This window comes from Danio rerio, chromosome 10 (genome assembly GCF_049306965.1).
Source record: "Danio rerio strain Tuebingen ecotype United States chromosome 10, GRCz12tu, whole genome shotgun sequence".
Classification (NCBI taxonomy): Eukaryota; Metazoa; Chordata; class Actinopteri; order Cypriniformes; family Danionidae; genus Danio; species Danio rerio.
The window spans coordinates 45,593,797-45,609,791 of record NC_133185.1 but is presented as its reverse complement, the minus strand read 5'-3'; the positions used below and the strand labels follow the sequence as shown (position 1 = coordinate 45,609,791).

At 36.3% G+C, this 15,995-nt stretch overlaps 1 protein-coding gene and 1 pseudogene across 1 annotated transcript; both read left to right on the top strand.

The window, feature by feature from the left end:
- The first annotated feature begins 163 nt into the window (after nucleotides 1–163).
- Nucleotides 164–6,489, top strand: taar20v (trace amine associated receptor 20v). The gene has a single exon (XM_073915187.1). It carries the CDS (start codon nucleotides 4,098–4,100, stop codon nucleotides 5,148–5,150), a length of 1,053 nt encoding a protein of 350 aa, XP_073771288.1. The 5' UTR covers nucleotides 164–4,097; the 3' UTR covers nucleotides 5,151–6,489.
- A 1,695-nt stretch (nucleotides 6,490–8,184) lies between these two features.
- Nucleotides 8,185–9,232, top strand: LOC108191541 (trace amine-associated receptor 13c-like; annotated as a pseudogene).
- Nucleotides 9,233–15,995: the final 6,763 nt, after the last annotated feature.

The following is a 15,995-nucleotide window of genomic DNA, read 5'->3' as shown; positions in this document are numbered from 1 at the left end:
CTTCAAGAAGCTTCACACTCCAACCAACATGATTATTCTCTCTCTGGCTGTTACTGATCTGCTTGTTGGACTCGTCATGCCTGTAGAGGCCATCAGACTGACTGAGACGTGTTGGTATTTTGGAGACACTTTCTGTGGGCTCTATTTTTTATTTCTTGCATTACTTCTCTCAGCATCTCTTGGTAATTTAGTTTTATTAGCTGTTGATCGTTATGTGGCTGTGTGTCACCCTTTACTGTATCCACAGAAAATAACCACCACTAAAACGTTAATGAGTATCTGTCTGAGCTGGGTTTGCTTGTCAGCTTATAATACTGCCATTGTAATTAATAATGGATATTTTAACATGATTATTCTCTCTCTGGCTATAAATGATCTGCTTATTGGACTCGTCATGCCAGTGGAGGCCATCAGAGTGATTTAGACGTGTTGGTATTTTGGAGACACTTTCTGTAGACTCTATTTATTATTTGTGTCAATACTTCTTGCAGCATCCATCGGAGCACCCGGAGGAAACCCACGCCAACACCGGGAGAACATGCAAACTTGCCAACTGACCCAGCCGAGGCTTAAACCAGCGTCCTTCTTGCTGTGAGGCGAACGTGCTACCCACTGAGTCACCGTGCAGCCTAATTACAGTTTTACAAAAGAAAAAAAAGTCTATATCAAGTTTGTGCGATATGAAGATTTTCAATGTGGACTAACAAAATGTCTCCATGATCTGCTTTTGAAGGAATATCGTAGTATTGTGCTAAATATATTGTACAACAGAAGGACGAACAGTTACCATGGATGGAGGTAACATGTCTCCACAAATATCCACTGATTATTAAAACACTTATAAAAGTGAAAGTAGAGAAAGGGACAAATCCAACACAATCTCACGGCAATTCGTAACTTTTTCATTTAGTGGCTAATTCGTATGAATTCGTACGATCTAATTCGTATAATTTAGTACGATTTGCTTTTCCCCCAATGACGGTTGGGGTTAGGGGTGGGGTCAGGTGCCACGCCTCCTTTTTAAAATCGTACCATTTCGTACGACTGAACTCGTACGAATTCGTACGAATTAGCCACTAAACTGGCAAAACGTAAAATACTTACGTTTTCTCGTGAGATCAGGCTGGACAAATCACATTCTCGCTTCGTGTGCTACCTTTCCCAAAACACATGTGCAGTGTGATTGGCTGAGCTTTTCCCTGTCAAGTGAGCGGCTGCAAAAGTATGGTTTTGGATGTTTGCCAAAACTGCAAGAAAAGGCATAACAACGCCTCTTCTTCCTCAGGCGTCTCAGGGGGTTTGTATTGAGCCCCCACATCCTCCGCTCGTTCTACACCTGCATAGTGGAGAGCATCCTGTCTGGCTGCATCACCACCTGGTATGGAAATAGCACCAGCAGCAATCGCAAAGGCCTACATAGGATTGTGTGAACTGCTGGACGCGTAGTAGTAAGTGAGCTTCCCTCCCTCCAGGACATCTACACCAGGCGGTGCATGATGAAAGCCAAGAGAATTACCAGCGACTCCAGCCACCCAAGCCATAGACTTTTCTCTCTGTTACCCTGAGGCAGACGGTTCCACAGCATCCGGTCACGCACAAGCCGGCTGAAGGAAAGCTTCTTCCCTCAGACTATCAGGCTGATGAACACTGAACACACCTCACACAGACTCTTCCATACCCTCACTGCTTACCATCAATATATAGTATGCACTGCACTTTAACCAATGCATACTTGAAACAATACCACCTACAACTATGTGGACGCCTATTCATTTAACATATTGCTGGCAATTTTACATTGTCCTTTTTTTTTTGTTTTGGGGGGGGTGGGGGGGCGAGTATGCTAATGTGTTTTGCACTGTCGTTGTATTTACACTGTCTGTATTTTCCACTGTCTGTATTTTGCACAGTCCTTTTATTTGCACTGTCGTTGTATTTGCACTGTATTTTGTCTGTACTTTGTATTGTCTGGAGCCAGCACCTAAGCTTTTCACTCATCATAGCACACGTGCTGCAGATGATGTGACAATAAAAGTGATTTGATTTGAAGTAAATATGCCAATCAGTCTTAAGGCTGATTTACACTTCTGCGTCAAACGCCGGCGTATGCTACGGCGCTGACGCATAGCCCTTCGCCGTGGCCGTCGGCGTCACTGACGTGCACCACTCAAAAAATTTAACTACACGTCGCAACGACGCGTAGCGCAAGCTCTGTCATTGGTCGGTTTGGTAGCGATGACGAGCCTAGGTGGGACCGAGAGCCGCGCGAATGGCGCAAGCCCAATGTAGCGAATGTTTACAAGTGTGGAGTCCCGTGAAGGAGCTCCAGATTGAAAGTTTTGTTTTGTGTTTACCTCATAGTTAAAATTGTTGCACATCCGCCGGTTCCTGCCTCTAAATAAGCGAGTTTGAGCCACTTGTACATCCAGGAAGTGTTCAGGAAACGCAAAACAGCAGAGAAGAAACTCGACCCAGAGGAGCATTAACACCTCACTGCCAACTAGCGTTTCGGAAGTGTTAATGCAGACCAACAGAGACAGCGGGCAGAAGTATAAATGCACAGCTACGGGCGTTGCATGCGCCGTGGGTTACGCCGATCACTTGTCGCAGAAGTATAAACCAGGCTTTACTGTGCGAGGCTCGGGTCAGACGTGCACTTATGGAGCTTTTAAAGAAAAGTGTAAGTCACATGAAGTCAAGTTCACTGTGTATCAACTACAGTAATTGTAAGCATACTGGGCAACATTTAGTTTCAATTTTGGCCTCGACAATGTAAGAGTGGGTTTTAACCACAGCGGTTCGAGCTGTAGTTCTGCCGAATGACTAAAAAGTTATCAATATGATGGTAAAAAAAACTGTACATTTCTAGTCAAAACTTTATTCTGCAATCTCATACCAAAAACGGAAATAAGGGCAGCATTAATAGCTATAAATGTGGGAGAGTGCTGATATAATGTGATTGTATTGTATTGCAATATGGAACAATTAAATGTTGATGTTAAATCAAAAGTAATTCACAAATACTTGAAAATGAGATGATTTAATGACAATAATTCTCAATTATTAACAATCTTATTTTAGGTGTGACTTTTTAACATTCGGTAAAGGGTCTATGGATGAAAAATAGCCATTTTTGGCTAATTCTGGCACATTTTACAGTAATGTTTATTAATGTGCATTGACCCTGTAAACAAATAAACTAAACTAAAAAAAAAAAATGGTTACAACTGAATTAAGTAGAAAATAACTGTATAAAATGATGAAATATGAAATGATAAAACATATGATATTAATTGTACCCAGCTTAAATGTAAAATTAAAGATACCAGAGGTAGAAAGAGAGACAAAGGGGCAGAGAGAGAGGCAAAGAGAGCAGGCCCTGAAGTTAGCCTGATTGCAGTAGAGTCAGAGAAGATAGACTCCAGAGGAGGAGAGGAGCAGAGCAGGAAAGTGCAGAGACATAAATGAGATCAGAGCACAGTTTACCACCTATTTTGTATCTTTCTTAACCATGTGACTAAAGGGCCAAATACTGAGACATTCAAACTGAACAATCAACATGTGACCACATCATAAAACCCACAAAGTCCACACACCACGCCCTGATCTCATCAGTATCTGCCTTTGGAATTTGTGTGAGCCTTCTTGGGTGGAAAAGAAAGAAACAAGTGTATTTGATAATTTTCATTCCTACAATTATGAAGAAACAACAATCAATTAAATGGCTATTGTGTCATCATGCCTTCCACTTTCAAGAAGTCTGCATTTATTACACAAGTAAAATTATAAAATTTTAAATGAAATACTGCTTGATTTAATGGTAATTCGTTAGTCAAGTGTATAAGATTTATTCATTTATTAATGTTTTTAAATGCACTGACTAAAATGTGTGGTGTGTTCTGCTCCGAGAGAGAAAAACAGAAACATGTAAAGTCATCTTCCGGTAAATACATATTTTAAAACTTATACTCGGTCATACCCATCCACATGAATAAAGGTTCATTAAAATTTCCACAACCAATAAGATAAATAAATAAATAGATTACATCAGAGTGGGCGGTAGATGGGTTGGTCGGTCTGATCCAGACACTGTATAAATGAAAGGACAGAAAGGAGAGAAGAACAAACTCCTAACAGGAGGAGACTCACTCATGGCCTATGAGACAGAGGATCAGGAGACTCAATACTGCTTTCCTGACATCAACTCATCATGTGTCAAGAGGAGAAGCTCCAGTCATGGATATAACATCATCTATGTGTTTGTGTCATTGCTGTCAGCATGGACTGTGTTTCTGAACCTGCTGGTGATCATCTCCATCTCTCACTTCAAGAAGCTTCACACTCCAACCAACATGATTATTCTCTCTCTGGCTGTAACTGATCTACTTATTGGACTCGTCATGCCTGTAGAGGCCATCAGACTGATTGAGACATGTTGGTATTTTGGAGACACTTTCTGTGGACTCTATTTATTATTTGTGTCAATACTTCTCTCAGCATCGCTTGGTAATTTAGTTTTATTAGCTGTTGATCGTTATGTGGCTGTGTGTCACCCTCTACAGTACCCACAGAAAATAACCACCACTAAAACGTTAATGAGTATCTGTCTGAGCTGGCTTTGCTTGTCAGCTTATAATACTGCCATTGTAATTAATAATGGATATTTTGACTCTTCACGCAGAACAGATGTGTGTTATGGTCGGTGTTTAATCATGGTGAGTTTTAGCTGGATAGTCACTGATCTGTGCATGTCTTGTATTTTTCCATGCACCCTGATCATAATGTTATATTTGAGGATTTTCTTTGTAGTCCATCAGCAAGTAAAAGTTATAAATTCTCTAATTACAGGTGGTAAATGTGTAACGGAGGGTTCAGTGCAGAGGAAATCTGAGAGTAAAGCTGCTCTGACTTTAGGAATCATTGTGTCAGTTTATCTGCTTTGCTATATTCCTTACTATATCTGCTCTCTAACTGAAATCCCATCCACAGCAATGAATGTTTTAATATGGGCTGTCCATTCTAACTCAGGTCTGAATCCTCTGGTTTATGCTTTGTTTTACCGCTGGTTTAAAAAGACAGCAAAACTCATCCTTACGTTGGAAATATTTCAGCCTGCATCCTCTTGGATTAATATTTTTACAGAAAATTAATTATTATTACTTGCAAAGCTGTCACTAATAAAGATAGATATTATAATATTTATATTTGTAATTTTCCCTACTCATGTCACATAGAGCTTATGTAAACCTGTAAACTTGATGTTTAGGTAACTTATGATGTACTGCTGTAAAAACAAGATAAAGATGTGTGACAGTAGTATCCATTATTACCTGTGTGAATCAGATATGGTGTGGGGGTTTGTGCCTCCGCTTGTTTTATGCTTAATGTTATATAATAATATGCATAACTGCTATAAAAATTATTTTCGCAAGCAATAAACACTGTTACGAAAAAATCACCTGTTTATTAATAATAAACTTTAAACTTGCTTTTTCTGTATTTAAAAAAATAATGAAGTGTTGTGGGACTGAAAGTGCTGTAAGCATAATAAGGTCAGTGGTGTGAGTGATGATGTGCAGCACACCGGTCTCCAGCACAACAAAAGACCTCCAGTAAGAAAAAAAGCAGAGCTGATGACAGAAGAACGAAAGCATCATGCCACAGACCCTTTATGCTCTTGTTTTGCTTTTACCACCAATACTTCAATTTTAATACAACTAATTGAATAAACTTAACAGCTGAGTCAATGGCCTATATCCTGATGCAAAATGTGTTGGAAAGTCCTGCACAACACTAACAGTTTGAGGTGTTCATATGTCTGTACTGCACGTCAATAATGTGTTGTGTTTATTACCATTACGACTTTAGTCATATTAAGGTAATGAAAAGTATAGATGTACATGGAAACTTACCGAATGTCGCAGTGAGAGAACTGTCTCATCATATAGGTATGTGCTTCACTGTCACAGTATTAGAAAATCAGACCATTCCTGTGACAAAACACAGCAAATCTACTTCACCCAGCTCTTATCATTTCAAGACTCTATCATTTGGCCTTCAAACCAGCAATACTAAATGGGATTCAGAATCCAGCTTCATGTCTGCTCTTCAATCTAAAGTTTTACACCTGTAATTTCTGAAATGGGTAAAACTCAGTTTGTTTTCTGTATTATGAAATTAAAAAAGCATAAGCACAGAAAGATCAAAACACCCACCCCCTCCCAAATAAAGTCTTATTCAACCTGTTTAGAGTACAAAAAAGGTACTCACAAATTGTAATTTTCTAAACAAACTGTTTTTTGTTGTTGTTGTTGTTGTTTTATTATTAGAATATACAAAAAGGTACACAGTTTGAGATGATACAAATACTAAGAAAATGAAACAATAACAAAAACACCAAAAACAACAACAATACAGTCAAATACTGGCAGGTGCATGTGTTTGTGTGTGTGCGCGTGCATGTAAAGGTAACTTGGTAAACAGGTCAGAGTATACAAAAGGAACAATAACAGTCACTAAATGAAGCAAGTCACATACATACATACATACATACATACATACATACATACATACATACATACATACATACATACATACATACATACATACATACATACATACATACATACATACATACATACATACATACATACATACATACATACATACATACATACATATATATATATATATATATATATATATAGTTGAAGTCAGAATTATTAGACCCCTTTGAATTTTTTTCTTTTTTAAACAATTCCCAAATGATGTTTTACAGAGCAAGAAAATTTTCACAGTATGTCTGATAATATTTTTTCTTCTGGATAAAGTCTGATTTGTTTTATTTCAGCTAGAATAAAAGCAGTTTTACATTTTGTAAAACACCATTTTAGGGACAAAATTATTAGCCCCTTTAACTATTTTTTTCTAGATAGTCTACAGAACAAACCATCGTTATACAATAACTTGCCTAATTGCCCTAACCCGCCTAGTTAGCCTAATTAACCTAGTTAAGCCTTTAAATGTCACTTTAAGCTGTATAGAAGTGTCTTGAAAAATATCTAATCAAATATTATTTACTGTCATCATGGCAAAGATAAAATGAATCAGTTATTAGAAATGTGTTATTAAAACTATTATGATTAGAAATGTGTTGAAAAAATCTGCTCTCCATTAAACACAAATTGAGGAAAAAATAAACAAGCAATCTAATAATTCAAGGGGGCTAATAATTCTGACTTCAACTGTATATATATATATATATATATATATATATATATATATATATATATATATATATAGGGGAAAAATCAGATAGAAAGAAACCAGTCAGTGATAAGCAGTGACAACAATGCTAGTGATTTAATGATAACAACAATGACAGTAAACAAGCAAGAAAGGACAACAGTAATAATCATAAACAACAACCACTACAATAATACTAATAATAAAAATAAATCACAAGTACTATACGAAATACTACTACTACGAGAATTTCTAATGTTACAACTATTACTACTGCTACTACAGCCACAACCACTACTACTGATTCTATTACAACGACTACTACCACTGATACTACTACTACATCTACTACTACTACTGATACTACTACAGCAATGACTGCTACTACAACATCTACATCAACAATGTCTACTACTTCTGATACTACTACACCGGCATCTAACCAAAACTAATCAAACTGTTTAATATACAGTATATACAGGGGGAAAATTCTGTGAGTAAAAAAATGAAATAAGCTATAATAACAGGCTGCAGAATAAAGCTCATCACACATTGACTCATGTAGCCTTGACTGCAAATTATAAACAGACATGCACAAACAGAGATCAAACTTACAAGCAAAGCTAAAGTGTATAAATTAATCTATGCCTGATTTCACAGACTGATTTCATTCAGGTGGTCAGGTGAAAGATTCTATTGTCCAGCACCATTCTGGATTTATTGGATGAATGATTTACAGCAGCTGATTAGTGCAGCTAACTCATTGTTGAGCTATACTTTACTTTTGAACAGAAGCAGAAAACCCTAACCTGGAATGAAGAAATAGACTAAATATTAAAGCTAATGTTCAAGAACGAAATAAATAATTTTTTTTTTAATATAAATGACATCAGAGTGGGCGGTAAATGGGTTGGTCAGTCTGATCCAGACACTGTATAAATGAAGGGACAGAAAGGAGAGCAGAACAAACTCCTAACAGGAGGAGATTCAGTCATGGCCTATGAGACAGAGGATCAGGAGACTCAATACTGCTTTCCTAACATCAACTCATCATGTGTCAAGGAGAGACGCTCCAGTCATGGATATAACATCATCTATGTTTTTGTGTCATTGCTGTCAGCATGGACTGTGTTTCTGAACCTGCTGGTGATCATCTCCATCTCTCACTTCAAGAAGCTTCACACTCCAACCAACATGATTATTCTCTCTCTGGCTGTAAATGATCTGTTTATTGGACTCATCATGCCTGTAGAGGCCATCAGAATGATTCAGACGTGTTGGTATATTGGAGACACTTTCTGTGGACTCTATTTATTATTTGTGTCTTTACTTCTGGCAACATCTATTGGTAATTTAGTTTTAATCGCTGTTGACCGTTATGTGGCTCTGTGTCACCCTCTACTGTACCCACAGAAAATAACCATGGTTAAAACATTCATGAGTATGTGTCTGAGCTGGGCTTGTTTATCAGCTTATAACACTGCCATTGCAATTAATAATGGATATTTTGACACTTCACAACGAACAGATGTGTGTTACGGAGAGTGTTTACCCATGTTGAGTTTCAGCTGGTTTGTCACTGATCTGTTCATGTCTTTTATTTTTCCTTGCACTCTGATCATAATGTTATATTTGAGGATTCGTTCATCAGCAAGTGAAGGTTATAAACTCTCTGATGAAGGGTGGTAAATGTGTTACAGAGGGTTCAGTGAAGAGGAAATCTGAGAGTAAAGCTGCTCTGACTTTAGGAATCATTGTGACTGTTTATCTGCTTTGCTATATCCCATACTATATCTGCTCTCTAACTGTAAACTCTTCCACGGCTATGAATGTTTTAGTGTGGGTTGTGTATTCTAGCTCAGGTGTGAATCCTCTGGTCTATGCTTTGTTTTACCCCTGGTTTAAAAAGACAGCTAAACTCATTTTAACTTTGAAAATATTTCAGCTGACATCTTCTCTGATCAATATATTTACAGAACATTTATAATCATTACTTTCAAAGCATTCACTAATATAGAAATAATATTTGATTTCTATTTGTAATTTTCACTACTCTTGTCATATCTCACTAATAGCTGTGGTGTGGGGGAGGGGGGTTGCGTGGCTATCTTTGCTTTATGCTTAATCCCATATAATAATATTCACAACTGATGTGAATACTGTGTTTGCAAGCTACAAACAGTGTTACCAAAATCACCTGTTTATTGATAATGAACTTGCTGAATAATCATTTTTCCAAATCCAAAAAAAAGTGAAGTGCTGCTAGACAGAGTCGGGGTGATCTGAATGAGGTCAGTGGTGTGGGTGATGATGAGCATCACCAGTGCTGCACACCTGTCTTTAGCCCAACAGAAGAGCTCCAGAAGGAAAAAAGCAGAGTGACGACTGAATGATGAGAGGACCAGGCCCCAGACACTAACTATTAAATTTGGTACATTAATTATCACGAAAGAGGAAACATATCTATATAATGACATATGCTTTAATGTGTGTTTCTACTAGTTTGCCTAATAAAATACAAAAAAATGGAAATCAAGAGTGATGATGATCATGAGCAGAGAGAGTACGTATGATTTAGACATTCTGTATTTAACTGATCCACTAAACCAGCAGTAAAATAATGCAAAATGTAGACATGAATCTACAGTTAATGTCATCCAGGATAAAGAAAAGCTTATAAATGTTCACAACAAATCACTGTCATAAAGAGAGAATAAAGTTCAGCTTGAAGATCAGCTGAGCAATGACCCGGTCATTCAGGTTTATGCTTTACAATCACAACATTGGTCAAATCAGACTCTTTCTACTAGAAAACACAGTAAAGCTACTTCAAGCTCTTGTGATTTCAAGACTGGACTACTGTAAAGCTCTATCAGCAGGCATTCAAAAGAGTAAGAATAAACCTGATTCAGAACACAGCTTCATGTCTGCTCTTTAGTGTTTTAAACCCAAAAATGGTAAAACTGAAATGTGAAATTTTCTATTTTCTTTATTAAACTTGAAACAGCATCAGGATAAACATAAAAAATATCCCCAAATGTTATCATTATTCGACTTTTTTTGAGAGCAAATAAATGGTACACAAATGCTATAACTAATCAACTGTTTAATATATACTATACATATTTTTACTTTACGGCTAAATTTTGGGATTAAATGCTGAAATGCCTTCTTTAAAAAATGCAGGTGTCCACGTTCAGACTGAACACTGTCAGTACACATCTCTTTTGAATGACACAGCCCAGATTTGCATATTTGAAATGTATCTGGCTCACGCTTTTGAAACTGTCTGTATTATTGTTCTTCCTTCATTCATGGTTTTGCTCAACATGTGATGCTTCATTGTTTACATAAATAATAGTTTTGTTTAAACCTGTATTATAATAGTAGTATATATTGGGGTGTATATATACCACAATGGATCATTAAAAAATGCATTTGCCAAAAATAATGCTAAAAAAAATGTAGACATGAATCTAAAGTTAATGTTATCCAGGATAAAGAAAAGCTTATAAATGTTTATGAAGATTCACTGTCATAGAGAGAGAATGAAGTTCAGCTTGAAGATCAGCTGAGCAATGACCCGGTCATTCAGGTTTGTGCTTCATAATCACAACATTGGTCAAATCAGACCCTTCCTATTAGAAAACACAGTAAAACTACTTCAAGCTCTTATGATTTCAAGAATGGACTACTGCAAAGCTCTATCAGCATGTCTTCAAATCAGCATAATTTAACCAGAATACAGCTTCATGTCTGCTCTTCAGTCGGCCTAAAGGGTTTTACACCTGTACATTTTGAAATTGGTAAAACTTAAATTAGGGCTGGGCGACATGGGCAAAATATCATATCCCGGTATTTTTTGGAGGAATACGGTATTCGATATTTTTCCGGTATTTTCCCATAAATGGTTAATTAAGAGTTTAAGCCTTTATTAAAACGTTATTAAACATTTTTTGAGCAAAATATCATTCAAGTACAGGGGTTTCCCCCTTTGTTTACAAATAAACTGCACAACAAAATAAACAGATGCAAAAAATCTTTGATACATAGAATACAGTACAGGTTTTTCTCCTGCTTAAAACGATTGCACAACATTTCAAATTATAAACAAAAAAAATTGATGAATACAGTACAGGGTTTTTTTTCCTGCTTAACACTATACTCAGCTCTACTGTGCTGTTGTGCAAATAACAAAGTAAACAGCCATAGAAAACAGCTACAATGTCAGAGCAAAAAAGCAACACTAACACGACAAAACAATATTGTAGGATAGTAAAGAACCACACTGAATGTCAATATAAAACACACAGTAGTTTATGTCACAATTACAGTGTTTTTATAAGTAATCCTGTATAGCACAGTTGTGTGATTTACAAGCAGCAATTAAATCAGCTGTATCTGTTTTTTTAGTTACACATTTACATGTATGTGTTGTGCACAATTATTAAACAGTGCACATATCGAAGATATCTAAAGAGAAGTCTTTCACTCTATGCAAATAATCCTACACTTCTTTTGTTTTGACTAAACTTGTTTTACTAAATATTGAATAAGCAGATGAAAACGTAAAGACTATTGATTTGAGAAGTAACGAAATAGTTTCAGAGTACTGTGATGAAATGCTGATTAAGCATATAAATGTAAACAGTCATTATAACGGAGCAGAACGCAGAGCTAAATGTGTTATAACGTAAATGTAAAGAGACCGTCCTGTAATAAACACTGAACTTATAATCAGTGAATTTGAGGTGGTTTTACTTTTGAAATGCGATATAAATTCCTCCCATTTTGGCGTTTTTAATTATTTTAAACACATTCCGGTGCTGCTTGTCAAATTGACAAGGCTTCTACTAGAGCTGCACGATTCTGGCTAAAATGAGAATCGCAATTTTTTTGGGTTAAAATAAAGATCACGATTCTCTCACGATTCTGTAGATGTAAAATAAAGGTTAATAAGAGTCGGCAATTATTATTGTTTTTTCCCAAACATGGTAAAACAACAATAATATTATTATGTGTAGGTCTACTGGTTGCTATAAATAATTCTATTCTACTTCTAATAATTCTGATGTTGAATTATGTTTGAGATGTAGGCCTATGCTTGCAATCATTGACAACATTATTCGACCATTTGATTCACTGGTAAAATCAACATTATATAGGCTAGAGTACTTAAACTGACACTGTAAACATGTATTTTTATGCATAACTGTGTGTTCGCTATGAAAGAAAAAAACATATCAAATGCTTGTCGCAGTCATAACTCTAAAATGCGATATGATTATTAAAATGTGCACGTTTTCAGTTTCATTTTCAAAGCTAAGTGCTGTTCATACTTCACGCGCCGCTCTCAAACGATCACTCTGTGCCACAAACTGAATATTATTTACAATTTTTTACCTGTTACTCACAACATAACACTAAAAAAGACACCTAAAAATGTAATTTTTGTCTTCATATTATGCTGTATTCGTGGCCGGGAAATCACATGTGACGTGAGGTGCTGAGCGTGAGCTGTAGTGCGGGTGTGCGCGCGTCTATCATTAAGTAGGGCGCGTGCCCGCACTACAGCTCACGCTCAGCAAAAATTACATTTTTAGGTGAATTATACCTCATAAATATATAGTCAGAATGTGACTCTTTCAACATCATTTGGAGGTGTCCATGTCGCAGAGTATGGATGTGAAAGAATGAATCGTGCAGCCGCCGTTGCTACTCCCCTGAACTTGAAAATATGATTGGCAGAATCGTAGAAATGCTGAATTAAGATCGTCTAGTGGGTCGAATCGAGAATGCGATCTTTTTACGATTAATTGTGCAGCTCTAGCTTCTACATTCGTTCTTAATGTCAATTGTGGAAGGAATGATCGATAAAAGGTTTCTAAAAAAACGGTGTGACAGCTTCAGGCACTGTGTGAAGTGTGCGTACTGCCTTGAAGTGGTATGTTTCCCGCAAAATGTGCACATGTGGCCTCAAACCATATCGATATGAACAATACTGGATAATACCGCATCGTGTTGGGGAATATCGATATATCCCAGAACCTGATGTATTGTTCAGCCCTAAGTCAAATGTGAAATTTTCTGTTGTCTATATTAAACTTGAAACAGCAATAAAGAGCATTGCTATTCTTTCACTCCAGAGAAATCACAGTGAGTGATTTGACACAGTGAACATGCATTAAAGCAATACTCAGTGGTCTACATGTGCTTGTTACCTCAAATTACAAAAATATCTGGCAAATGTCACAATAAATTAACAAAAGATTCAATTAAACACACCTTATGCCTCTTTGAGGTGACGCTGAATAAATGTCTAATCTGTATATCCCGCATCTAGCTTTCTCTCAATCTCTAAAGCGATTCCTGATCGAGTCATTGCTTAAGAAAATATGTATGGCTGGATTTGACTTTGCTGCATCTGCTTTCAAAATAAGAGTCCCACATACATAGTAAGTTCTAAATAAGCTTTGATAGACTTATAAATAAGGGAGGATAAAAGTGGTGGGACAAAATATTGATATGCAGATATATCGATATAAAGTTTGACAACTTTATTAATCCCACTATGGGGCAATTAAATTAGAGTAGCATTTCATACAACAAACACATAAAGAGACAAATCACCTACAAACAGTATTAAAAAACACACAATCCAGCATGCTTCATAATAACTTCACAATTTTAATTTAAAACTTGCTAAAATGTAAGGTTGTAAAGCCTTATTGCCTCAGGAACAAAGGTAAAATTATATCTGTTAGAAGAGCATTTGATGCTTCTAAACCTTCTTCCAGAGGGCAAGAGAACACAAAAAGGCTTCAGAGGATGGGAGTCATCTCCTATCACACTTTGAGTTTTTTTGTGTTTTTCAGATTTGCTGTTTGTGTAACTCTGCTAGACTCTGCAGAGGTAAACCAATAATCTTGGAATAATCTCTGGTATTGATATCTGTCTAAATGTAAAAAGATCTGGATGAATTAATCAATTATAAGAAAGTCACACACCGAATGACACCGGATGCACACATTCTCATGTTATTTTATATGAAATTATTCAGATGGGGCTCTGTGGAAATATGAACAGTGTTCTGAGTTGAAGCGGGGTGCCATGGACAGCCGCTGACTTGCGGCGCTGGTGTGCATACTCTGAAAAAAATCTATGTTGGGAATCCTAACATCTATGTTGGGAGTGCCTTTACAATGACTGCAGACTTTACTGGCAATTTTTCCATTATGGCAGATTAACAATACATGAGAGCAGCGACCTTCTTGTGGTGAGGCAACAGTGCTAACCACTAAGCCTCTGTGTCAACCCCAAGCTACTTAATTCAAACAAAATTTATATTAGATAAGGATAAAGGGCCTTGCATTTATTTAAATGTTGCAAACCTTGAGAAAGTCTTGTCAATGATATTATGAACACTTTTGCTAAAAAAAATTAATAAAAATAGGAAAAAAATGTAATTACTTTAATTTGATAACTAACTATTGTTCTTCACTGCTGAAGTGATTATACAATGTTAAATACAGCGAAGTAGACGTCATATGCGGGAGCCTTTTCTGATGCGACAATCTTGTCTTAAAGGTTACAAAGACCCTGGCTGCTTCATGTACAAATTTATGTTTAGGTTTAAGTTATTGTAATCAAAACTTGTAGTTAAAATTACAAAAAATAATTACTGATTGTTGATTGTTTTTAGATGGGGTCACTATAAAGAAGATCTCTTTCATCAATATTTCTCCTAAGACAAATTTTCTAATAAAATTATCTGTAACATTGAAGCATGCAGGGCAGATTATATACATAAATAAATACAGTTAATTATTTGATATATTAAACTAAACAAACCACCCAAGCCTTTTCCATTCTAAGAATTACAGTTAAGTTAGTCCTTAAAAAACAATCCCTTTAAAAATAACAGAATTTATGAGGCTAATTTTACTAAAAAATAAACCGAATATGCAGTATGATCCATGTGTAACCCCCTTGATTCCACACCACCCAAGCCCCTCTGAGCTGGGATCGAATCATTGCCTCTAGCCCCTGTTGCTGGAGCACCTTTTAGAGGTCTGAGGAGTGAGGTTTATCTGCACAGCACTACACTAGCTGGCCTCTGTTATACATTCATAATGATTACAGTTAAAATAATGTAAACACTCATTTTATATATAAACTATATATATATAAAAAAGTAATAAATTAAGTAATGGAACATAAAATGTAAAAAAATAAAGACTCCTCGTCAAAGTTGAACATGACTGCGGCCTGTGCACACGCATCTGTTTAAAGCTTCATAAAGATCAGAGCTAACTGACACTATATCAGTAATAATCTGATGCTTGCTGTCAACTAGGCTATGTTATTTAAGGGTGTTCAACATTGATAGGATCTGTTGTTGTCAAACTTATGTTTCCTTTTTAATATTAAGATACTTTCTTTGAAATCTGTAATACCACTATTGACCCTTATCACTGATATTGTTTGCGCTACATTCATTCTTCCATGGTGGGGCGCCAAGCCAAAATTGTTCCCGCCATGGCTACATTACAGCTTTTCATTTAAAATATTTGTGTTTTTTTTTTTTTTTAATAGCAGGTAATAATCGCACCAAAACATATTAAAAGGTAAGTGAATTATAACTTATGCATTTGCGTAGAGACTCCTGGATGCATTTGCGTAGAGACTCCTGGATGCCTGCAAACAAATGATAATCTCCCGGAAATCATCTCTGTGTCCCCCGGAAATAA